The sequence below is a fragment of the Siniperca chuatsi genome, linkage group LG17, assembly GCF_020085105.1.
Source record: "Siniperca chuatsi isolate FFG_IHB_CAS linkage group LG17, ASM2008510v1, whole genome shotgun sequence".
NCBI lineage: Eukaryota > Metazoa > Chordata > Actinopteri > Centrarchiformes > Sinipercidae > Siniperca > Siniperca chuatsi.
The window spans coordinates 16,785,230-16,811,529 of record NC_058058.1 but is presented as its reverse complement, the minus strand read 5'-3'; the positions used below and the strand labels follow the sequence as shown (position 1 = coordinate 16,811,529).

At 40.7% G+C, this 26,300-nt stretch overlaps 1 protein-coding gene across 5 annotated transcripts; it reads right to left on the bottom strand.

Moving 5' to 3' along the window:
• Positions 1–77: 77 nt before the first annotated feature.
• snx13 (sorting nexin 13) lies at positions 78–26,092 on the bottom strand. 5 transcript variants are annotated; one of them, XM_044170995.1, is made up of 25 exons: positions 25,865–26,092; positions 14,265–14,377; positions 14,038–14,140; positions 13,766–13,855; positions 11,144–11,265; positions 10,932–11,050; positions 10,551–10,655; positions 10,332–10,420; positions 10,001–10,084; positions 9,707–9,845; positions 9,451–9,539; positions 9,096–9,195; positions 7,281–7,474; positions 7,039–7,143; positions 6,639–6,809; positions 6,411–6,480; positions 5,582–5,760; positions 5,322–5,429; positions 5,105–5,215; positions 4,612–4,773; positions 4,218–4,289; positions 3,959–4,104; positions 3,551–3,619; positions 3,354–3,466; positions 78–2,733 (listed from the first exon to the last, which is right to left on the bottom strand). In XM_044170995.1, the coding sequence occupies exons 1-25, from the start codon at positions 26,000–26,002 to the stop codon at positions 2,498–2,500; spliced, it is 3,027 nt and encodes a 1,008-aa protein (XP_044026930.1). In that variant the 5' UTR covers positions 26,003–26,092; the 3' UTR covers positions 78–2,497. The 5 variants fall into 5 exon arrangements, with proteins under 5 accessions (XP_044026930.1, XP_044026931.1, XP_044026933.1 ...); XM_044170996.1 differs by having other exon boundaries at positions 5,582–5,724; positions 25,865–26,085; XM_044170998.1 differs by lacking the exon at positions 25,865–26,092 and adding an exon at positions 24,875–25,090.
• Positions 26,093–26,300: the final 208 nt, after the last annotated feature.

The window sequence follows — 26,300 nt, the reverse complement described above, 5'->3', positions numbered from 1 at the left end:
CATTCACATAACCTGTAAATCTTTACAAACCACAAATGCAGCAAGCAAACATACTGAAGACAGCATACACACTGTTGGTCAGTTAGTCTGAGTTACCTTTTATTAGTGTTATACTGATCTGAGCACAATTGCTCACAAGGAAGAGTTTGATAAGCATGATGCAAAAAAAACACCCTCAAGTCATTTTCAGTTGCGTAAAATGATCATGACATTCTGATTGATTTTTTTTAGGTTAAAGAAAAATATGAAAATAGAGTTGACAGTACATTTAGGCACACTATTAACACATACTGTACACAGATATGGACAATTTTCATTATCATAGATTATCATAAATACTGGGGTTAAAAAAAAGACAAGCCTTCCTGTATGGAGAGGTGTGCAGAAGGTTAAAGGTGACACCTCCACCATGGCGACAAAATATTCACCTCCCAGTGAGAGAGGCTCCAGTTCATGTCCTTTTTCTCAGCCAATCAGAGTCCACCAGGGCTGCTCAGTGCAAGCAAATCAAAGCAGACGAGTGAGTTCCATCCAATGACTGCAGCAGAACGGGGCTCCGTCCAGCCAATGGGAGAGGCCCTCCCGCAGTTGCAACGATAAGTGCTCATTAGCAGTGATTCCATTCGCCACAGGACATGGCTCTCCTGTGAGCCTATTGGACAGGCGGAGAGGGGGTGGCAGTCCCTCCAGCTGTCAGTTCATAACGACAGAGATTTGAATAGAACAGGCTTGAATGCATAAAACGCCACTTATGAGTTAAAAAGAAGCAGTTGTTTGAGGCCGCCTCTGAACTAGCTATAGCCTAATGAGCTAATTATCGGGCTGCGACACTGAAAACCCCCTACCACTGCCCAATAACCCAAAACACAGAGTCTGTACGAGTGGGCGAGGGATAAGTGAAAAATATCCCCACACACCAAAAACAAAACAAAAATACTCGACTTATAAAACAAGTCTGTAAAATAAACATTGTACTTTTACAACAACGGAATGTGAAGTTGTTGGGAAAAGAAGACCTTTCTGGGGAAACTTCTTTCACGTTTTTCTACTATTAAAACAATATGAATTACTTTTTTTCAGTATACAATGATTCAAAATGCACATGCATTAAAGAAAAAAATATATTGCACAAAATTATTTGACATTTTCTCTGAATAAAAGTGATTAGGGATATATCTCCATATCGCTATCTTGATTTCCTTGTAGCGTTCAGTCGTGTGAAGAAGAGCTACTAGCGTGCGTCTCTTGGTCAGTATATACTGTATATAGATTTAAGGCTTGTTCACTAACTTACACTGGCACAGTTTCTGACTGAAGAGGGTTGCATCTTCATGCTAAACACACACACAAACACACACACACACACACACACACTCATTCACACAAAATTCTACACGAGCCAAATACAGACTAGACCAGAGAGTACATTCTTTGATGGTGCGCTTGGACAGCCAGAGCTGAGCCTCCCACAACTGTAACACACTTCAGTGTGTTCTCACAGTCTCACCTTTCAGGTCATTAAAGGTCAACTTTGCATTCTCTTTCCTCACACGATCAACGATATCTAAGTGTTGAGATTTTCTGAACAGTAATGTTCAGGGTATCCCAACATCAAACCAGTGCACATGTATGGAACAGCATGAGCTTTGGTCATCACAGGTTTTGACAGTAGCTTTAAAGGGGATGGGGCCTATTCTTTGAGGAGCATGGGTGGTACAGATGACGTAACACTTCAGAAAGAAAAAAAAGTCTCATCATGTCTCAAGAGAAGCATTGAGGCTAGAAAAAATGCGGACAATAAAAATCAAAATCATCTATTCGACCCATATTTGTTCAGTCACATTTTAAAAACAGCGCCTTTGTAACCCAGTGCTATTGACATATTTGGTTGCTATGAAAACAAAATTTGCATGTTAGCAAGTGTGCAGCCTTTGCAGATAAAATGTCTACAGCGTGAGGGTAAGTTTGACTACAGCTGAGTGGCCAGGTCACTGAGATGGTAGACTGAGCTGGCCAAAAGACAGAAGCGGGAAGGTAAGGCAAGGTGTGGGTCTATGCTATCTTCTCCTGCAGTTTAAAAACAATACAGTATCTGTGGTCTGCTATCTGGACCCCGAGAAAGCAGCATCAACTGGCCCAGGATGAAGCTAAACACAACTAGAAAGTCCAAAAAGGAGGAGGAAAATACATAAACTAAAAGAGAAGACTGCCATGTTCAGTCTTGGTGCAAATTACAGGATTTGTGTTTGCGCATGTGTGTGTGTCACAGAGTGAGAGGAGGGCAGAGTATGTGTTGTTCATCCCTCAGTTCTGCCTTGACAGAAATAATCGGCTGGATAATTTTGTTTTCAGTGTTTTCACTGAAAAGTGTGTGTGAGGGAAGTGGAAGGGCAGAAATCACACACACATACCTCAACGTTCACATCAAGCCCCCCACTCTCACTCTCAGCTCAAGTCTGTGTGTCAGCCCATGTCCCGTTGCCTCTGTCCTCTCCTGTCACCTTTTGAGGGATGAAGATTTGAGTTTCTGGCTATATCTGTGGATGCGTGGCGAGCGGGAGTGTAGCTTGACAAAGAGCTCAGGGAATTTGTACTGGGGGAACATCGTCTCCAAGAAGCCCTCCAGGAAAACGTAGACCAGCCGACGGTTCATGGGTTGGTACTGAAACATGTCGAAGACGCGGAGTATGCCCTTCCTCGTGGTGTCCGCTCCGATGATGTGCTTCAGCTCATCTGAGGTAGGGAGAGAAAGATAGCAGAAAAGTCAGGAGTGTGTGCAATGAATAAAGAGAATGAAAAAGAGGAACCTTTACCATGTGGGTTCATTTTTGCCCCAAGCTCACACCAGTGAAGTACTTGAGCAGACCATAGGGAGAGTGACATTTAATTTCTACTTTGGTGTGCCATTAGGGCAAGTGAAGTGAACATGCTACCAAATCTTTTACAAAATGAAAGGTGCAAAAGGAGAGATAAAAACACTTGCTAGAAAGATTATACTGCGATACAGACAATATATCTCAACAATTGTAAAAATGTAAATATGACAAGCTTTCTGTGTGTCATCTTCCTGTCCTGAGGCCAGAAAAACACTCCATGCAATTATGGTTGATGAGAACTGTAGTTGTAGTGGGTGTAGCCCCCCCCAATCCGCCACAACAATAAGCTCATTCCACAATCAAAAACAAACCTGGACAAGCCATACAAAAGGTGAGATATATGCTTGATCGGAAGTGTTTTCCAACAGTATGTTTTAGATGTATAAGGGATAAGGCCTCAAGGATGAGGAGTAAGTGGATGAGGCAGTCCCAAATGGGGCTGGGTGACAACTAGATAAAGTGGGTTTGTGTTTTTACCTGGCATGATGCCCAGCAGGCTGGTCTTGGCGGCTACTCGTGTCCTCATGCGGATACTCTTGTCCCGACGAGGCGGCGTCTCAGCCAGAATACCGTTGGGCCAGTAGGAATCCCTACACGGAGACAGAGCCACTGAGGGTTATTCATAATTCTTCTGACCAATCAGGAATTATTTGAAAGAAAAGGGGAGGGGTTACCTGAACTTCTTGACATAATCTGCAACCTGCTCTGGTGAGGTCAAGTAGTCCACATGATCCACAATTTTCCTACAGAGACAAAGGAAAGATGAGTCAGGTTGTGCTCTGTGTGAAGCAATTTACAATTTATGTGCACACATCCTGTGATCTGTAAACGTTAATCCTATTTTGCTGTTTGCTCAGGTTGAACTGGTTCTGCAATAAAGACACTGACTGTGCATCTTAGGTCATGACATCATTTGTCTGAAATACTGTATTTTGGTTTAAATGTTTAACAAACCCAGTCATCTCTTTTCTAGGTTATATACATAAATGAAACATTTCTAACTAGTCTGCTGTATATGTGCCTATATTTTCCCAGGGTCTGTGAAATGTATTTCAGTCTGCCCTGTCTATTTTGTGTCTAACCTGTTGATGGTGTCTCCATATGTGGCCCTGATGAGCTGCTGCAGCAGGTTCTTAATGTTCCTGCGCAGCCACTGGTTTTTCTCCTTGAGGTCAAACACTTCGTCCATCAGCAACAGCATTACCCTCAGTGGGATGTTATCATCCACCTGGGCACAAATAAACATATAAATGGCCATTTTACCAAAATATATAAATAAAATCACAAGGAAATAAAAGAAATAAAACAAGCATCAAGAACACATCATGCCCACTGACTCACGTTGTCATCAAGCTGAGCAGAGACTCGACAGTGTTCAGGGTCGGTGTCAGACTTTGGGAGGAGTGGAGGCACCTGGGAAAAAAGAAGAGGATACTGGATAGTCAGAGGCTGGATGAACTAACTTGTCAGAAGAGTAAGGAAAAGAGGAGGATTGTGTGTTATTTACAGTTTGAGAGAGGCTATAGGGCCAGGATTTGAGGACGGGTGCTTTGTAAGGAGTCCAATGATTATAACCACAGCCCAGTGAGTAGGTTCAAAGCTAACAGACCATAATAATATCACACAGAAAAAGACATTTTTACACGGATAAAAAATAAAACTAGAACAAAAATAGTTAACTGCTTTGCTTTCCTTTATTAGGATGTAAAGAACTTGCTCTATGTGATGGTGTTACCTTGAGTATGGACTGTTTAATGTCCTGGCCCAGTCTTTCTGACATGCGGCCCATGTTATCAGAGACCTTGGTCATGCCCTCAGCCAGACTGTCTGGCAGGGCCTTCACTGCGTTGGACACGTTTCTCATGGAGCTCTTCAGAGGATTTACAAATGTGTCTATCTGATGGGTGGATAAAACAAAAGGAAAGAAAATGTATTTTATAAAACACAAATTAATCATCTGTAAAATTAATCATCTCTAAAGAATCTCTGTGATTAAGAGTATGCATTCATATGTGCGACATACTAATACAATATCTCCCTATATATATATATATATATATATATATATATATATATATATATATATATATATATATATATATATATATATATATATATATATATATATATATACACACACACACACACACACACACACACACACACACACACATTATATTTTTGCAGTTATTTGGTAGTAAATAAATGACACTGAAACACTTAGTGACCTTGCGTGCAAACTCTCCCTTGCCCTTGCTGTAGGCCTTGTTCTCTAGGAAGTCATAGACATAAGGAATCAGAGTTGGACAGGCCTTCACCATCTCTGGGTTCAGCAGCAACTGGAACACACACGCAAAAGTAATTGATATACGCTCCACAAAATAATGCAAGACAATAAAGGCATTCAAAATTTGACTAGTCAACACTAATATATAAAACAGTTACCTGCAGGTAAGCATTGAGGTCTTTTTTTCTCTTCTCCAAGAAGTCTCTGTCCATGTTGTTGAAGGTCTTTTTCCCTGGCAGCTTGAGGATCGATGCCAGGTTCTCAAACTAAAACAGAATATATATACGTAACACTCAGGAGGAGACAACCATGTTCATGAGTTGTTGCTCCATGTTTTAACACTAATGTGAACTTTCTTCTGGGAAAGAAATGTTGCTGACTTCTGAACAACTGGTACACAAACATAACTCACACACACCTGTTCAGTGATCCTCATATGGAAGTCGTGGAAGTCAGAGTAGCGGCGATAGGTCTTCCAGCAGTCCTCACTGCCGTCCTGGTTGCGTCTGAACACGGTGATGGCATACAGCGCGTAGGTCTTACCGTGGTCATTGCAAACCCCTGCAGCACCCCAGAAGCCGGGGAGACAAGCGTCAGCTACCTCACCCGGCAATACATCCAAAATGGGAATGGAGGATGAGGGGGTGGATGAAAGCAGAAAAGAAAGAAAAGTATGTGCAGATTCAAAGTGTGGGGGAGGAAGAGCAAGCAAAAGAAAGAATGCAGAGCAGAGCATGCAGAAATGTGATAAAAGGGAGGAAAATGTGACAGAGTGACAGGAAAGGGAAGGAGGAATGAAAAAGGAAGAACAGAAAAACAGTGAAGGTGATGGAATGAAAGAAATAAAGAATACTGGAACAGTATGAAGTGATACAGCAGACAATGAATGGAGCTAGGAGGTGAAACGTTGAAAGAAAAAATACACAGGGAGGGACAAATAGGGGGTAACAGATACCCAATATACTCAAACAATTCACACACTCTCAACATAAGCAGTTACAACACCCAACTCCCACACCAAGTGAAAGTCAAATGAAATGTTTTTAAACCTGACATGCATACATAAGTTACCAAAATCTAGCATAAACCCATAACGTTTTATTTACAACCCTTCATCAAAGATTGACAGTTGTGAAAATGTGACAAAAATCAAGCAACAAGTGCCACGGTTCTTCACGCTTTTAGACTTATAACGCAATAACGCTCACAAAAGGACTCTGTGTGTGTGTGTGTGTGTGTGTGTGTACCTGTGTCGGAGATGAAGGCATGTAGGTGCATAGATTCATCATGGCAGGAGTTGGACAAGTCGTCCAAAGACTGAAAATAACAACAAGTCATCATTTAACTACTCAGTTTGCTAACACTAACACAGTATAGTGCTGCTTCACTGTGGATGACGGGTGACAAAAACAATGCCAGATGTGTCTCCACATCAGCATTTTTCTGAGCACTGCAACAGGAAGTGAAGAACTTACTAGGTTTATGCTTCCTGTGGGAGAGCCATTAAAGGATTCTCCATCGCCATCATCAGATCCCCGGTAGCTGGGCTCTTTCAACATGTCCAGCTCTGCTAGCATGCGGACGTAGAGAGGACTCTGTTTGAAGGAGGGGTAGAAGCGCTCATCACGTAGCATCATGTCATACACCTGGGGTAAAATATGTGTGAAACAATTTAACAGGTGGAAAACAGAGGCGAGGCAGCACATTTCAAAAAGAACAAGAAAATACATAAAGTATAAAGCAAAAAAAGTTATATTTTTGCAAACACAGATACTAAAAGCTATGCAAATAAGTGAAAAAAAATTCTCTGAGTGTTGGCATGGTTCATAAAATTGCCTAATGTACAGATAAAACTCTGTGGAAAAGATTTAGTACATTTCTCTGGATTTCATCAAATATCTCTGGCGTGGGGTCGTCTTTCTGTAACTTCTCCCCTAGTTTTGTTATGGATGCCTCATGCACCTGCACCCTGGGAGATGCCTGTTGGAGAAGAAAAAACAGATAATAGACATCGGTAGATACTTTCTCAAAATATTAGCCCACACAGGCTAAAGAAAGCAGTGCTTTAAAGCAAGTGCATTTGTATTTAATTTACAAATAAAGAACACGCCTCTTACCTTGTCAGAGAGGTATTGTTCGTATACACCCAGTGCAGCGGCCTTCAGCAGCCCCTTGGTAGCGCTGGGCTGCTTCTTGCCATCTTTCTGCCAGACCTGCATGGCCTCCAGCTGCTGCTGTGCAGTCACCCTGTAGCCCTCCACAGTGAGCCAGAAGAACAGCTCTGCCTGGGCCCCCGCTGCCTGCATGAAGTCTGGATCAACAGACACATAAGAGTTGGTCCAAATGGTGTCCGTCTACTATAGCACTTTGGTTACACACACATATACAGTGAGTGGACAAGTGTCTTACTTACTAAGCACTTAGTATTTTTGGCTGCTTGTGGTGTCAGGTGATCTTGCAACTAAAGATCCATCTACTGTTATACTCTTAGTTAACTCCTAAACTAAGGGCTTCCCACTAATAGTCGACCAAACCGTTAGTCGATGAGAAGAGTCTTGGTCGACCAAGTTCTCATTGGTGGGTTAGTGGCAGAAAAAAAAAAAAACAACAACCTTCAAACTCCATTCAGGAGCTGCGCCTTGTTGTTAGGGCCGGGATGAAAGTATCAGGGGGACAGTTGCAACACGGACCTTTTCTCTTCTAACATGGAAGTCAGGAACATGCCATAAAGCCAATTTCTCTTTATATATCCATGTTAGCATTTCCTTGTAACTTGGGAGGATGACCATGGATATGACTTTTCTCGGGACCAATTCAGTCTATCCATCTCCTCCAAAATCAGCCTGATCCGATCAGTTTTGCGAGAGTTACAGTAGAAAAACAGTTTTTTCACTTGGTAAGTAAAAAATATAAGTATAAGTGTTTTCTGTTTTTAAGGTAATGTTTATTTGTTGAAGATTGTAAATGTATATCATCTGTTAGACTTATCTTTAGGCTAAGTATTAGTGAAGGTTTAATTTATCATGCTAGCCTATCTTTGGTGCTAGCTAGGGTAAAGTTGACGGAGACAGGGGAGGGACGTTGTTATACTGTGTTGAAATAAATTAACAAAACGTTCAGTCTCCTTGCTGGTTGTTCAAACACATTCAGAATCATTACCACATTGGCTGTTAGCATTGTCGTTAACTGGTGGCTTGCATTCGTGTGCGCTTGTAAAATTTGTATTTTAAAGGCTCATTACTACAGTTTTGTATTTCTCTGTAATGTAGCAGTGTTAACAATGTTACTTGTAAGATTCTTTCTCAGCCCTGGAACTCAAACCATTTTCTGATGCCCCCAAAAATATAATTTTAAATAATTAAATTAATATAATAAACATTCGACGACTAGTCGACTAATGGCTTGAACCAACGACTACTAGGAAAATCTTTGATTGGTGACTGCCCTAATGAAAATAAGATACAAGGTTATGATACTGAGGCCCACCCCTTCCACTTTTTAAACTTTGATTGGTTTCGGAGTTTTGGTGATCTAAACATCGATCAATTTAAAAAAAAAATAAATAAATGCATAAATCCTACAATGACAGAACCAGCCACAATGTTTAGGGCTGTTACTCATTTTCCACACCAGATGTGACGCAACTTTTGACTCCTAGTTTGCACACACACACACACGCACACACACACACACACACACAATGGTAATCTGATCGGTAAAGTGGAGTGACCTTTTAAAATCTCTGACGAGGTCATGTGGGACTGAAAAGGAGTGTGCCTAACGAGACAGGTTGGGGTTATAAATTCTAGAGAAATGGAATAAGTTATGGATTATAAAGATGATTAACAGAAATGTTCAGGATTAGGGCCTTGGGATGACTATAGTGACGTTTGGCATCTGTGGTATTTGTGATGATGCATTTCCAGAATTACCCATGAAGAACTGCAGGGCTATGTTGTGGACGAGGATATGATCCAGTGGGATAACACACAGCTTGCCAAAGTTGGCTGCCAGCTTCAAGGCATCCACTTCCTACACAACATAGGAAAAAGATAAGCAAAGTCTGGTACACAGAGCCGAAACGATAAAACTGTATTCTTAGTCTGGCTGACTCCAAAAGATAAAACTTAACTAACAAACTGACTTTGCAACAAAGTGTTGCAATTGACAACTATTGCAGCTGATACTTGCAGACAAGTTTTACCATCATACTAGTTATAGTAGTATAATAGTAATGTATTGGATACTCCTGTGTAAGCACTATAAAGCTGTGCTGCAGTTTCTCACCTTGCCAGACTTTAGTCTCTGGATCCTGGTCTCACACACCTTCTTCACAAACAGAAGACTGTTAATCTGGTTCTTGATCACATTTATGTCTAGAGGACAGAGAGATAGACATCAAGGGAAGAGAAGAACGCAGTGCATTTATTTATATAAACTTTAGGTATGTGCTATGTGCTTTCCTGCTCACAATGACAAATTAGTTTCATGTGTGTGCGCGTTTGTATGAGAAATGAGAAAATGAGAAAAAGTGAGTGCTAACCATCTCCAGCGGTGTCCAGGGAGCGGAGGTACTGCAGCTCCTCCAGCACCTTGTCCTTGACGGCCTCCAGCTCAGCAGGCTTGTCTGTCAACTTCAGGATGTTCATGAAGGCTTCATAGTTACAGCTGGAGTCCCGTATCTATACAAAATCAAATACCTTTACATAAATACAAGGTCCCAATGCCATTTCTGGCCCATTTCATTTTCTTGGATAGTTTTTATATTCACACAAAAAAAACTATTCAAATGGCTAATTAGTAGGAGGTATGGATGAGTGTGAGTGTCAACTCTCACCATCCAGATGACAAACTGGTTGATGTAGTCTGGGTCGCTCAGCTGATTGATCAGAGGAAGTAGCACACCACGTGCCAGCACCTCCTAAAAAAAACAAAAAAACATCTCAGTGCATTTTCAGCTATACTCATAACAATTTACACTACAAACATGCCGTCACATGGTCTGGAACGGCAGTATAGCCTATTCAGTTTGTTGGAAAGTGTGACTGAATATGTGATTTTGCGCCTCATATTCGCATCTCAGACCAATGACATCACGTGTTGTGATTGTTTGACAGACTGTGTAAGTGAGAGGGTGACTTGTGCTTGTTTATCTTCGATGCACTCACCCTTAGGAAATATCTCATGTTTTTGTTGTGGAAATCTCCAGGAGGTAGTAACAGATACAGGAGCAACTCACACAAGTCCCGAAGAAAACCTGACACACACACACACAACATATGTTTAGTTTTTACTAGTTACAGCATGAAACGGCAACTAATTTGTGGGAAGAGTTCTTCATGACAGTGTGAACTATAAGGCTAGACACATTGCAGAAGTGTGTGTACCTTCTTCATCCTTGTGTGAAGTGCAAACTACGTCTCGACAAATCTTCCTTTCCATCTCCACCTCAGCCTCAAAGAAGGAGTCCACCAGCTCCTCTGTTATGTCCCCTGTTCAGACATCACTCTTCTTTATTGTCATCATCACCACTAATGTCAAAAATCTCATCTCTTTATCAAAAACTTTATGGAAAAAAATTTCTGCATCACAATTGTAATCAAATCTTATTGTGTAGTCCATCAAAGGATCACCAAACTCTGATTAAGCTTAGAACTACATAATCACAATCATTGTTAAAGACAAGCTGAATCAACTCAGGAGACATGCCAAACATTCTAATGCTACTGTGAGTGAGAAAGCAGGTGTGTATGAATGTGTATGCTTACTTTGCTTGTCCTCTCTGTCGGTGAGGCGATCCTGGGCTTTTCTAAAGACACGTAAATGAGTGGCAAAGTCGTCCACCAGGCGAGTAGTGAAGTAAGGCTGCCAGTCCACCTCTTTGGACCTTGGCACATAAACACACACATAAATAATGTAGACAATTGAAAAATAAAAGTAAACAAAAATACACATGCATGTGCGTTTATGTATCTTGTACCGTGTAGAGAACTGGACAAGGGCGTTCTGCAGCGTCTGTCTGATCTCCAATAAGAAGGACTCATCCTCACTCAGAGTGTAGTACCAGTACTGGATATAGTCTCTCAGAGCAAACTGGATCACCTACAGAGACAGAGAAATATGGCGGAGTAGGAGGAGAGAATAGGAAAGGGGAAAATAGAAAAGAAATTCAGTAAAGACAACCCAATGAGCTGGACTGAGGGGGAGGGTGGAGGAAAGTCAACAGAGGGATTGAGGAGCGGGTTAATTAAATGCTACACAAGATTTGAGTGCGAGATGGGTAAATAAGTCTTCTTTGAAAGACAATTCAGTCTGTTAATTGTCAGTGTCTAGTACAAACATCCAGAAAACAGATTACTGGGCTATTAGGTCATAGGAAACATGGGTAAATCAATCACTTAGTTGTGCTCTGTTGCATTCAGTAGGGATGATTAAATCAGGCCAACACATGAATCAATGTAACTGTCAGAGCTGCAGAGGGAGGGAGGATTTTGTCATGAAAGTTTTTTTTTTGATGTGAGTGCATATGAGAAAAGAGACAAAGAAAGTGGCAGAAAAATCAAGACCACAAGTGTCTTTCAGAGAGCATGACGCAGGCTTACATGATGTCACGTTAAGCTGTGCAAGATCTCAAGGTTCACATGCTGTTGAAATGATTAGTGTGCATTCCCAGGGATGAAGGGAAGAACCATAGTAGAGCAGTCATCAGAGGCATGTCATCTGACCATCACAAACTGCTGTGTCTGCACTTAACTCTGCTGGCCATGCTGCTTTATTGAGGACAACATGCTAAAAGCTTGTTTTCTACTGTAAGTGTTGTAACCACAGGATAGGGTGGAAAGAAAAACTTTGACCACCAGACAAAAGCCACTAAGCTCATCTTCCCTGTCTGCAATGCTGACAGACAGCCTAACCATCATTTAGAGGATCTATTTACAAACGTGTTAAGCTGAAAAAAGTCTGAGTCAATTACCAGAAGATTCACAGCTACAGAGTGAAAATATTACATGCTTCAAAAAGGTAGAGAGGCAACACTTTTTTTTCGTCTCTCTTGTTTACCATGCTAGTAAATCTAAATGAATTATACTTCGGTGCTCATGGTTTCTGTAAAATGAACTGAACGGCTGAATCGAGGAGAATCTAACCGATCTAACGATGTGTTCTTGGAGCGTGTGAGAAAGGGGGTAGGGAGGGGTAACGGGGGAGGGCCGTTAACAGTAACAAAAATTTCAAATTAGAAATGAGTCAAGTTATTGGTTGCATTTGAAGCAGGAAGTTTCACATCCAATCACATTATCGATGTTAACAAATAAATCAGACAATGCACAGGCAATTTAGTGATATCCTCGGTCTTAAAATAAAATCCTGAGCCCTCTTTGTCTGAGGCCGAGACAAGACCGAGTAAAAATGCGGTTGATTCTGAGACGAGACAGAGACCTTCAGAAAGTGGTCTCGAGACCAAGACCGATCTCGAGTACTACAACACTGGTGCCAGTAACATCAGTACCCATTATAATTCAATTAAGCTATTACTTCATTTAGTTATTTGTTTTTTTTCCAGAGTTTTTGGTTGATTATATTTTCATTAGATTTTTTTTACCAGACTAATCCAATGACACAAAACACAAGGAACCAACTTCCTGTGAATGGGAGACACTGACGCTATAGGGGGTCATGTAGTGTTTGACGGTGATGATGAAGTTGCGGACCTGGGCCAGCTGATGGGTCAGACAGTGACTTAAGTGGGCCAGTGTCCAAAACGTCTGGAGTGTTAGTATTTCTCACCCAGTCATAATCCTGTTATCTTCTCTCCTTAGCTGTTGTCCCATTACCAACTGTGCAATGCTTTTTATGACCATTCACTCAACAATGCCATCTCATAGCAGAGTAAAGAGTGCAGTGGGCACTTCAAAGTCAATCCTATACAGTTCATAACACTTGCACTTGTAACTGTAATTTATACTTTATATAGTAAATAAAGTATGCAATACAATTCAACAGCACCACAAACTGCAGCCTCCAAAATGATCAGAAAGTTGAATTAACACCTCTCTAAAACAGTTTCAACAAAAACTGAACATTATAACCTTTATGAAAGTAGAATTTATTGCGGGACTGTTATATTAGACTGTGTTACTGGGATAGTATTTTTATGCTGGCTACCATGTTGTGTGATTTTATTCTATCTATGTTAAGTTATTGTACAGCACTGGTCAACGTTGGTTGTTTTTAAATGCACTTTTTAAATAAATAAGATTTGATGAACTGGCAACTGAGTGTAAATGAAAAATAAGTTTTTGCTGAGCTGGTGATACCATATAAAGGGCGAGAAATACTCAAAAAAGGTATGTATAAAATTCATTATTAACACAGAACATTGGTCATGTGTGATATCTTTTGTAATCTCATGTTATGAAACTTTATAATTCTGTGTTTCCCTAGCTTGATTGTCAAAGGTGCAAACACACTGCTGGTGAAGCTTTGACACAGGTGCCAAATGTACAGGAAGTCACATACATAACACAAAGACACACACACACACACACACACACACACACACAAAGACACACACACACACACACACACACACACACACACACACCTGTTGTAGTGGTTCATCTATGAAACTGGAGCCAGTCAGTCTCCTGTCAATCTTTATAGGTTTCATCTCCAGCTTCATCTCATCCAATGTCTGATGGAGAGACAAAAAGATGAGAGACGTAGTGAAATGTGAGCAATTAAATTAATGAAAACGTTAATGATCTGCATGGTAACTGGCAAGCGGACTTCATCAACAAAGGAACTTGATTATCAACTAATTCATTTGTTTGTGCAGGCGAGGTCAATATGTGTGTATGTTATGTGAGCTTTTACCTTCAGTATCCCAATTTGTGTGGGTGGCAAGTAAGAATGCTCGCACTTTTCCAGGTGTTTCTCTGAGTTGATCTTTCCATAGAGCAGAGTGACCGCAAAGCCCCTGGAAAACAGAAGTGAGAAAGAGAGAACAGCTAAAAACTGATCAATCAGGCTCTCGTACAGTGTTGTGGTTAATGTGAGAGAGCATGCTTATGTAAAGACATGATGTATGGTTTCCTGCTCACCCTCCAATGAAGCAGAAGATATAAAAGGCCAGGTAGAATATGGCAAAGGGTCCAAAGGTGACAAGGAACAGCACGACTCCAAGACCCCCCCATCCCCAGATGGACAGACTGGCCTGAAACATACACAACCACAAAACACAAGTTAAATACTCCCTGCACTTCAGCTTATACTTTAACCAGTCTGAAGATCATTAGAGTTAGTCAGAAGAAAGACTCCCTCCCTGATCAAGATATTTACATTTTCTATCACAGACAGACTGAATGGCAGACCTTTTAATATGTAGACTAAGACTAGATGCCAAATATATCTAATTTATTCCTGTTTTAAGGCACTGATTGTTTTTTTTTTTAAACAACAGTACTGTTTGTGTCTGGTGTTACTGTATTTACTGTACTTTACTGTACGCAGTAAACAGTCTATATTTAGACTTTGGGCTTGACTGCTCACTCGATTGTGAAGGAAAAATAACATAATCTATCAGCAGCACTTCGATACAGACTAAATCAGTTGATTAGACAATTGTACTGTACAATGATGTCATCCACAGAGCAAAACAAACACTGTTCTACACTTTAGATGTCGGCACAGAAAAAGATTATTTAAAAAGACACAAACTGTGGTGTGTTGTATTGTTAGAGAGTATCGGGCATAGACTGTGTGTGTGTGTGTGTGTGTGTACATACTCATGTGTCACATCCTATGGGTTTTCCTGTTATTGTCAGTGCAGGAAACCAAGCTCTCGCTTCCAGCAAGCAACTCTGTGTACCAGGTTTTCCACATAAGTTTATTTTTTTGTTTTCAGTTCCATAATGTGCCAATTCAACAGATGCAATTATTGCAATTATAAAAACACCAGAAAACTTAAGTGTGACTTTTAGCCACTCAATACGTGAGTCTGGGAAGGGAAGGCCAGGCCAGGCTGGCAGACTGAAGCTTCTGTCACAGACAGCAGGGCTAACACTCACTTACGTCAGCTTAACGCAGGCTGAGGATTTTTAAAACTGGAAGTGACCTCCATGCTTTCTCATTACATATGATAAGATAAACTGTATTGTTCTCACGCATTTTCTTAGATCATGTTCACCGATGACATCAAAAGTGTTTTGCTCAGAGATGCACACTAAAGTATGACTGGATACTTGTCATTATGGTCTTTTTGTACATATATGAGGAGCCTCCTGCAACACTGCAAAGAATAATCAGGTAAAGATAATTGGTTGATGGATATATAGAGTTTGTCTACATATACTGTATATTACAGATAAACGGATATATCGGCCGGTATTATATTATTGCACTCATATCGGTGTATGTGTCGGCAGATAAGTAACTAGAAATTGTCGTACAGAAATGCTAAACTAGCTTTGAGGTAATTTTGCAACAGTGTCACTATTACATAGTTTGTCCACCAGAGTCCACTGACAAGTTGATTTTTCAACTGTAAAATGTCCTGCTCAATAAAATAAATCAATTTTGACCAGTAATACATATCCGTGTTTGAAGGATGAGTCTGCCATAGTGCTCCACAAACTTGAACACTCAAGCAGGTGCAAGCTGGACTAATGAAACCAGGCCATGAAATCCTTAGAAAAGTACTATAATATATGTCATAAGGCAATGTGAAAAATGCAGTTATCTACACAAATGGGGTTAAAGGTGAAAAACTATCACACTATATAAAGCTCACACTCTGACTGTGGAGCCATCAGATAGAGTCACTGACAGACTTCATGATGATCAGCAGTGACGATCTTCGGCTGCCCTACATTCATACTAGAGTTCCTTAGATAAGCAGCTCCACTGATGGAGCAAGATAAGGACGGACAGAGCTTCCTCAGGACACTGAGACATTGTTCTCTCTGCCACAGCCAGCTATGGACAATCAAATGACACACATTAGACTGACTGCCAACTGTATTGCATTCAGAAACATGGGCCAGCCAGCTTACTATGCATAGCATGACCACGATGCACAGGAGGCTATTGAGAATCAGTGCTAAGCAAACTAGTGTTGAGGAACATGGTTGATTTATGTTAGGATTGATTTTAAGATCTTGTTGATTACTTTTACGGCTCTTCATGGCCCGGCCCCAGATTATATTTTAGACCTTGTAATCCCTTATGAACCTTCACGTAGTTTGAGATCTTCGGGCAGGGGTCTCCTGTCTGTTCCTGAGTCCAGGAACAGACCAGGTTGTCTGAGTCAGTGTCTTCGTTTAAGTCTCGTCTCAAAACACATTTTTATCTGAAAGCATATCCTGATTTTACCTGAACTGGTTGTTTATTTTATTGTTTATTTTATTGCTTCTGTGTATTTTATGTATTTTATTTCTCTTGTTGTAAAGCACTTTGTACTTTGTTTTGATAAGTGCTCTATAAATAAAGTTTTATTATTATTATGTTTTATTATGGTCAGTATAACAGAAATTTTGTAAAGCACGCTAATTGCAACCTGTGGCTCTGCCAACATGCAAATCCACAATTTTATCTATTAATAGAAAATGCAGGAGAAAGACAACTGATCACGGGTTGCTGCATAAGCCTACTTTGAAGGACAGCATTTAAGAATGTAATTACTAATTAAACTATCGGTTTAATTAGAAATGCTTGATTTCAATTTGCATTTCACTAAAATCAGTACAACATGTTTTGTTCAATATCAATTTTAAGCATTCCATGAAAATCTAGAGGCAGTGCTGAGCTCCGGCCAGAGCACACATGCCTCATGACTAGGATGTCCTGATGAAGTTTTCTTTTGTTTTCACTCCCAAGCTGGATCATTTAAGTATCTGCTCATACTAAGTATCAGTACCAAAAAGATTAGTGGTTGGCCCACCAACTGCTCAGAGTAGTAGTGGGCGGGTTAAAAATGGCACAGCATGGTGTAGGTATCTTGAATGTATGAAAAATCTGCATATGAGGGTGCATCATGTTATGAAAATTAATAGACACAGATGTAGTATTTCACCTCTAAAGTAAATGCATTCTTCGCATGTCACCATGTTTTAATACTTTAACTTTAATGCAAAGGAAAATCAGTGTTCTGAACTCTACAATAAAATGAACTCACTGTAATAAAAATAGAGCTAGAACAACCAATGATATTTTCCATAGAAATATACCTTTTTGTTTAGCCTATTTAATTCATACAGTATCTGGATTTATATTTTCTGTCACTAGTTGCTTTAGTCTGACGTTGTCGTTCTGTTAGTCCCTGTCAGTGTGTATATTCAAACTGGCCGCTTTTGTTCGTGGGGCTCCGTAGTGTGTACAGAGCATGAAGGGTTATGATGAACAAAGGATCTCAATCAGATCAGGCTTCATACAGCCGATTTATAGCCAGTCAGTTATAAAAATGACTTGATTGGCTCAAGTTCAGATCTTGCAGATCAGCTTGTGACATCCCTACTCACCACACCAGCTGAGGACCAGCTGATTACACAGCACACTTGAAAAATTAAAACCTGATGCTGATGGCTGTCACTGACCCTGACTTTACTTGCTCACTGTAAACCAAACGAGTAACAGACAGGTTAAGCCCCGTCAGAGTGTAGGCCGAGACAAGAAAGCAGAACCGGTTTTAAACATATGGGTCATTACATTAATAGAACAACAGCATCTCTGAGCATGCCTTGGAATATATGATGCACAGAAGACAGTCACTTCATTTATAAACTTGTTTATGGGAAAAAGGGCAGGAAATATTAAAACATGTTTACCTGAGCTGCAATTACTCGAAAACTTGTAACTGGTCAGTAATCAGCTCTCTCTTTTTTGTCATCTGGACTGAAGGCATAGTAAGGGAGCACGCATATTTTCCTTACTGCAGAAACCAGCTTTTCTAGACTTATTTTAATTTTTGATAAAAGGAAGCACCACTAATAAAAAAAAACATACAATATACACTACATGGCCAAGAACAGGTCTCCCAGTCAAAATGTAGCTGTGTTTGCCAAGTTTACCTAAATCCTGTACCAATATTAAGAAAACTGGGATTCTTTTCAACATGAAGTTTAAGAAATCAGGTTATTGTAAAAAGCTAACTATAACCAAGTGTCTTGAGTGCATGTGAACACACTTGCGTCAGGGCTGCAGAATGTGTCCAAACTGGCTCAGCTACCCCCTCTTTCTCAAGTCATAACTGGCTGGGACAAAGTCACTAATAGCAGGGTTAGGAGGCCGGGAAGAGCATAAATCTGATCAAAGAAGAGGACTATTATAACAGTTGAGCTAGGAGTGGCAGAACTACAAAGGAATGCTATTCACAGAGCAGTTGATACCCTACCACAAACTTTGACTATCTTAAATGAACTGCAGTGTTCTGAACTTGACACTTCCAAGGCAAGTATAACAGTTATCAGCCGCAATGTTGTTGCCATTTACAAGAAAACCAAATTAAACTCTTGTTAATGACTTTCATGCAAACCTTGATGAACAGCTTGATCTGCAGTAACATCACATCTGTTTACCTTTCACCCATACAGTAATCACAGAGAAGGCAGTTGCTCTACTGTTGGCAATGTTCAGACGCTTCCAGCCGCTCACTGCAGTCATCACTGACACATTTATTACCACCAGGCCTAAGCTATATGCTAACAGGTGACTGTCTTATACACACACGCGATAACAGTGTGCCAATAAAGTCTCATAACTGTGGGTTGACCTGAAGCAGCAACTACTCATTGAACCCATCTAGTGAACAGATGGTGAACAGAATCCAAGAGCACACTGCCAGAGACATCAATCAGAGCTGGCTAAATTATTTTGAAAAACATCTGAATTACTTCAAGACTGATGTAGTGGTTGTGGGGCAGGTTTGTGCTTGCCAGAAGAAACTGCAAGCAGTGTTTCCTCCAAGTGTTTTTGTAAATAATGGGTTTGGGGTAGTTTTAGCGCTGATACCCTGGTTAGGTAGGCAAATTCCTCTATCAGTTGAATAAAAAGAAAAAAGCAGTTTACAAACAACTTTTGTTTGAACAATATTATAAGGGAAAGTAATTGTTTCTTATTGGATATTTGCCTTTTTCTTGGTATGAAGGCAATTGTCCAACGTAAAAAAATACTGTCCAAGTCCATCCTACCAAATGCAATCATTCCCTGAGAAAGTATTTAAATATAGTTCAAATGGGTAACGTAAATCTGGTCTGATGTCAATGGTGCCACTGAGCAGCAGTGAATGTGGAGGCTATCAGCAGGGCTGTGTGATGAGGCTGTAGAGGCTTGGCTCTGTAGGAGAGATGATAAACGACACTCTTGAGTCATTACAGCTTACACAGGGTTTTAAACATGAACCATCTGTTCCAGTGATTAACACCCAAGCCCATCGGGAACGCACACATCTAAACACAGAGGCAAATCCTTACGCAACCCGCACTGAATAGACACACATAAACACAAGCGCAACAATGCTTAGAGTCTCTGAACGAGATGTCTGCTGATGCAAATGTCGTTGTGTCTCTTGTTCAAAACCACATATAAATGTACTTAATACAACTGATTTCCCAGCCCCAGTGATATAACGGGCAAGGATAAAGTAGAGAAATATTCACTGGTCACTTCACTACAACACTAAAATAACCTAATAAATTTGTATGACTTTGCTATTTCTGAACTTTATGATAACTAAAATCACAAATCTAGTCTTATATTGTGATATCAATATACTCATTCACGTCCTAGCTCAACTTTCATCTGCCTGTTTCTCTCTTTCTTGCTTGCTTTCTCTCTCAAACACAAACTTACAGTGACTAGTAGCAATAATCTGAATGTTTAAAAGCACTGCCACATAGAGAGGTAAGGCTTTTGAGGAGTGCTCCACTACTGGACGTCCTTGACTCCAGGCACATTCAGACATGCACACACAGCCTCTTATCAGTGTCTTGAAGATTATCATTTCCCAGATTTCCTGGCGCAACTTGAAAACAAATCCACACACATATTGCACTGTACATACCCAGACACACGTGTGGGAAGAACTGCTCAAGGGAGGATATTGGTATTTTTGTAACTCATGCACAAGTTCACAAGCGCATAGCTGCAAACCTGATCAGTATGGTTATTGGGAGAGAGGTTAACTCAGCCCATTAAAGCTCTCTTGTGGGAGATCCATGGTTAATGCCTGAGAGGGAGTGAAAGTAAGTGGGGCTGACTGCTCATGCTGTTGTTGTCTAGTCTGTTCCTTAAAAAACTTGAAAAATGTGAGGCTGTAATACTTTTACTAACACAGTAACAAACTGAATCAAAATGTTACAGAAAAAAAAAACACCCTGGTATGTTGTCTTGTCCACAGGTAAGCTGAAATCTCACCAGCATTTCTAACCTATTCTGTCATCTGAAGGTGGTCAGCGTTTTGCTGTCAAAAATCATTGACAGCCCACACTAACTAACAACAGTCAGTAGAGCAGATAGTGGGCAAATCTAGCTGCTTGCTAATTCAAAATCTGTGCTGTACAATCCCCTACTAACAAGCCTTTAGCTATCATTAACTGAACAAAATTAATATTAGGTGGAGCAACCAAGCGGCAACCTCTGGGGCTGAAAAATTAGGCCAATGCGGAAGTGCCAAAAACTTTGAATGGCCACTTGAGGCTGGCTCCAAAAGCGAGTCACTCTCCATTAACTCCTATGTTAAAATGCCCACCTTTACAGCAGAAATAAACATGTTTACAGCCTGGTACAAAAAAACGGTTTTGGTCTCTATAGCTATTTTCCCCGTTCATGACGATTGTAAGGGGGTGAACTCACCCATTAAAATTATATTAAGGCTTAAAGTTATGCATAATTAAGGATATGGCTTTGAGTGATAGGTGGGTGCCCTATCAGGTGGCTTGCTATAAGGTGGTTTCATCAACCAGGCTTCATTCGGCCCGCCTCAGCTCCAACTCTTTGCTCATTTTTGGATTAGTTGCAGTCAGGGACTACAAAGATGGCGACGGCTGGAGCCACCCACTTTGAGCAATACAGTCTTTAATACAGTCTATGGGAGCAACAAGTACAGTAGGAGAGCAGATAAGGCCAACATGATCCACTACTCATCAGACCAACAATCTCATAATGAACACGATACTTATATAACCTTAAATATAACCTGAGATAATTCGGTAAACTACTCTTTTTTTGTAACCACAGAAAAGTTGGTGTTTGACCAGCAGAGAACTTCACCTTCCACCGATTTAAAGTACCGGTTAAAATGTAACAGGTGGGGTATGTGAGAGTATAGGTACAAACTACATAATTACCACTAACATCCATTTATGGTAGGTGTACAGTGGGGATAAAAATGCCAGAGAAGGAAAGGACATTTTATGATCAACACCTTGAATAGACCATAATCTTTGGCACTGCTCACACTTTGCTGTTGCACTGTAATGCATCTTGGACAATCTCCACAGGTGGACAGCTGTTACTAAAAAGAAATGTGACTGCACAAGGAAGTACTACAATTTCTGACATCCATCATCAAAACACCAAATTAGTGCATATCTTTGGAAGAATGGTGTTCAATCTCTCCAGTAGAGTTCCAGAAACTTGTAGTTTGTGGTGGCCCAACACCTCACTTAATGCAGTTTTTTCTTTGATTTGTCACCCAGCTGTGGCACTTACATCCCACAAAAACAGTCAGTGGCCAAGGTGAGGAATCAATTAGCCATCTACTCACTAGCTGTATGGCTGAGCACTATTTTGTTCCCCTATTTTTCTGTCCAATTTGCTATGGCCACCTCCCTTGAGCTGTAGTTTGACACTGCTAACTCCACTGTTACCCTGGGGAGGGTGAAGTCAGCCACATGCCTCCTCTGATACATACTGAGTCCCCTGCTCCTTCTTTTCACCTTCTAGTGAGAAGCTTCTCCAGGAGGGCAAATCTGGAGGTTTATGTTATTAACTTAAGATCCCAACCAACTAGTAGGAATCACTAGGCTGCCCCAAGTTTGTTTTTGTTTTTTTGTTTAGCAGCTGTAGCAGTTTAAAGTCAAATGATACATAAAATAAAGCAAAATCCAATTACAAGTGGTGACACAAGTCTAATTCCAATGCCAAATGTGAACTGCATTCTGTGTCTCAGCATGACCTAGACACACTGTGGATATATCTGGATACAAGACCCAAGTCTGAACGGGGCTTAATTCTTGAAAGGTGTCAGCTTGTTTGGCAGGGCAACCGCTTCTATTGACTGAGGGAAGGAGGGAGAGGTGTACTAGATGACAAGCAGGCCTGATGTGACAGCATGCTGGCCTTAATGTCCACCAAGCTTTGATTAAGATACCTTAATAAGATTTAGCCAGAGGTGAAAAGCACTGAGATAACTTTGTCTGCCTGTGGATGAACACACAATGCTCTCACATCCCCCAACAACAAACTAACTCAGTGTACAAAGGTGTATTCATCAAGCTATGTGGGTAAGCCATTTGCTTAAAAGGAGTTAATCACAGTCAGACAGAAAAAAAAAAAGTCCATGCCAATGTCTATAGCCAAACTCGATCATACTATCCAATGTGCAACAGAACTACAAAACACAAGAGCAACATTTGCATTACAACTTACTGTGCAAACATGCATTTACTATCAAATGACACAAAATCATACCATAGAGCAAATAACTGACTATAATAAATACAATGTTACTGAAAGTCTGAGACAAGACCTAGGAGGTGAAGTGGTCAGAGGGCAGTCGAACAGACTGAAGCCAACAGGCTCCTATGTAAAATCTTAGATGACAATGGTGATAACTCAAAGGGCCCCATATGTATTAAAGCTGCAAGTGAGTTGCTCCATCTGCTGTAGTATCTCTGACCTCACTTTATATCTTAAATCCATAATAAACACACACCGGATGGTTCAATACAAGCCCATCATTTACTTCAGACTAAAGGTTAGCAGGTAGCAACATTTCGCAAAGAGCTACTAAGCTATAGTTTTTCAACACCTGACTGCACATTGCACAGAAATCAGTACTCCCTGTCAGACATGCAGAATAGTGCAGTGGCAGCTAAAGCCTCATTACTGAGGCCAAATTTGTACTTAAACTGCTGGAGAGGTGCCTGGATGTGGTTAGGACACCTGCCACTCAGGTGAGGTAGACAGTGTAGTTTGTTTGTTGGTCAGCAGATGTCATGGTCAGTAGTCTATATATTTAAAGTCAGGAATCCAGTGAGCATTGAGAAACTGCATCACATGAGAACTGTACCAAAACTTCAATGTTATCACAAGTCACATTAAAAAGCGGCTTGTCAGGCTGAGCGATCACAAAGCCAAGGCATAATCTCTATAAACACTGACCAGCAACGAAGGACTCAAGACACCTTATTAATATTTTAAAGGGACAGTTCACCCCAAAATCAAAAACACATATTTTTCCTCTTACCTGTAATGCTATTTATCCATCTAGATTGTTTTGGTGTGAGTTGCAGAGTATTGGAGATATTGGCCGTAGAGATGTCTGCCTTCTCTCAAATATAACGGAACTATATGGCACTCGGCTTGTGGTGCTCAAAGCACCAAAAAATACATTTGAAAAACTAAACAGCAATGTCTCTTTCCAGAAATCATGACACGGTTACTCAAGATACTTTACAGACCTTGTTGTGAGCAGTTTCATGTAGGAACTATCGGTAGAAAGGAAATAGAAACTGCTCACAACAAGGTCTGTCATGATTTCTGGAAAGAGACATTGCTGTTTAGTTTTTCAAATGTATTTTCTTGTCGTTTTGAGCACCACAAGCCGAGTGCCATATAATCCCATTATATACAAGAATGGAAGACATCTCTACAACCATTGGCCGATATCTCCAAAATTTGGCAACTCACACCAAAACAATCTAGATGGATATATATAAATATGCACTTTTGATTTTGGGGTGAACTGTCTCTTTAAGGTAAGTCCGTGCCAGTTGTTTATGTCTGACAAGAAAAGGGAGCTATTGTGACTGACAGTCTGCCCACTGATTGCCACTGGACACATCTCCATCGGACAGCTGTCTCAACACGTCTCAGACTTTTCTTGAAGTAAAAGTACAATGACAATGGAAATCCAACAATATTCTTATCATCCCGGCAATCAGCTGTCACCGTTTAATATGCTTGTTACCAACATAAATGTTAGCTAACCACAGAGAAGACAGTTTGGTAAGCAGTAAATTAGTCCACAACTGTGCTTTTAACTAACCTTGCTGATACCAAATAGGTAACTTTCTTTCGCCTTTAACATTAGGTTTTAGTCCCTCTAGCCGTTCAAACAGCTAACGCCCAGCTCACCTGTGTTTGTTGTGATGTAGAAATTCGTTTTTGAGGGACGTTACTCATAATCTACACGCATACTAACGACATTGCCTGTGCCGAGCTAATTCCAGCACGGTGATGAGAGTCGCGGATATCCTAAGCTCATCGTATTAACCTAACGTTAACTGTGTAATCCCGGCTGACAGCCTCTTATATCAGACAACCTATCTGGAAGCACAGCGGCTGTGTGCCGTCCTCTCCCTGTCAGGCTGTGTGTTTACCTGCGGGGCTAACGCTAAGGCGCTAGCTGCTACAAGCTAACTAGCCATGTCTATCACTGGAAAACAAAACTACTTTAACGGTATAGGCGTCTATTTCACCGGCGCTAACTTACCTCTGCAAACATCGTCTAAAAGGCTGTGCGTGCGGTGGCTGTGGCTAACCCCACCACATTGTAACATGCGAACAGGAGGTTATTTTATCGGTTAAAAACGGTCGTATTTCCAATCTCCGTACTCTCTTCGGTGCGTCGCCATGTTTGTAAGGTTTACGTCGTGGGAGCCCCGTTTCTGGACGTCGCTATGCGATTGGCTGAAAAGTGATGACGCAAACACACCCGTGACTGATTGACGGACACAAATGCAGTGATAATCACGATTGACTGACCCAAATACAGGAATATTTTAACAATTTATGATATATCTTATTCAGGTTTACCACAGTGAAATATTAACTGTGCAGTGGACGTACAAAATGGGCCATTCACTCTCAAAATAAACTCAACCCTTCAGGATAATTCTTATCGAGGTCTTTTTTTTTTTGTTGGTTGGAAGAATGCTTGGCTTTAACGACGATTAACGACGAACACTGTATTCTTATGAACGTTATTAAAGACGTTCACTGTGAGATCCTACAACTCCATTAAGCTGAATTCTCTGACTTGTCTGATACTTATGTATCCTGCTCAAGAAAATAATAAATTCATCTTGAAGTAACACTATAAAACCTTTTAGAAATTATTTAAGCCACTTTATCTTAGATCAAATTGATGGTAGCTTAGTTTTTTATTCTCGGTTGACCTCAAATCTGAAATATTTAAAACATAAGACATATACATCTGTGATTATCTATGAGAAGACTGCACAAGAAAGACCAGAGTGCAGTCTGATCACATGATTGACCATTGGCTACCTGCAATTCTGGTGATAATGCATAATTCATTGCCCCAGTGGCACCTTCTTTAACCTGAGCTATACTTTACACTTACTGGCAAAGTGAAAGCAGTGAGGGGACGGAGACATAGTGGTAGGGACAAAGAGTCCCGGAGTGACTGAAAAAGATTGCTAGCTACAAGAGATCTCTATGTTGTTCTGAGTCATAATACCTGTCTCCAGGTAGACAGAGTCCCAGCTGGGTCACACAGCAGGCAAGGCTGAAGCAAAATAAAGTCTCTGGCTCCTCTATGTCCAGTAGAACGGAGCGCACTCACCAAGCTGTCCATTCTTCTAACAGCCAGGTGCATACAAAAGACACCTCCTCTGGCCTCTCATGTTTCTTGTGTCTCTATTTCCCTCTGTCTTTTGACTTCTTTTTCTATCAGTCTATCTCTCTCTGTCACACACTCACAGAAACACACAGGCAAGTTACAACAACAGCAACAGCAGACTTTATACCCACGCTATATGAGTTACAAGCCTGTTATGAGCAAAACACGTGACAAGCTAACTGGTGTTTTTACATCCAGTTCTGTGAATACATCAAGGCTAAGTTGAAGTGATTTCTCATGTGCAGGCAATAAGATAACAGAGACTTATCGTAGA

What these genes read in the sequence shown, in the direction of transcription:
- snx13 (XM_044170995.1), bottom strand. Translation starts at nt 26,002, where the DNA reads ATGCACCTGGCTGTTAGAAGAATGGACAGCTTGGTGAGTGCGCTCCGT. An exon ending in ACCAGTTTGTCATCTGGATG is followed by an intron (nt 9,846 to 10,000) that starts GTGAGAGTTGAC and finishes GATTTTGTATAG; the next exon opens with ATACGGGACTCCAGCTGTAA. An exon ending in AACAATACCTCTCTGACAAG is followed by an intron (nt 7,144 to 7,280) that starts GTAAGAGGCGTG and finishes CTTCTCCAACAG; the next exon opens with GCATCTCCCAGGGTGCAGGT.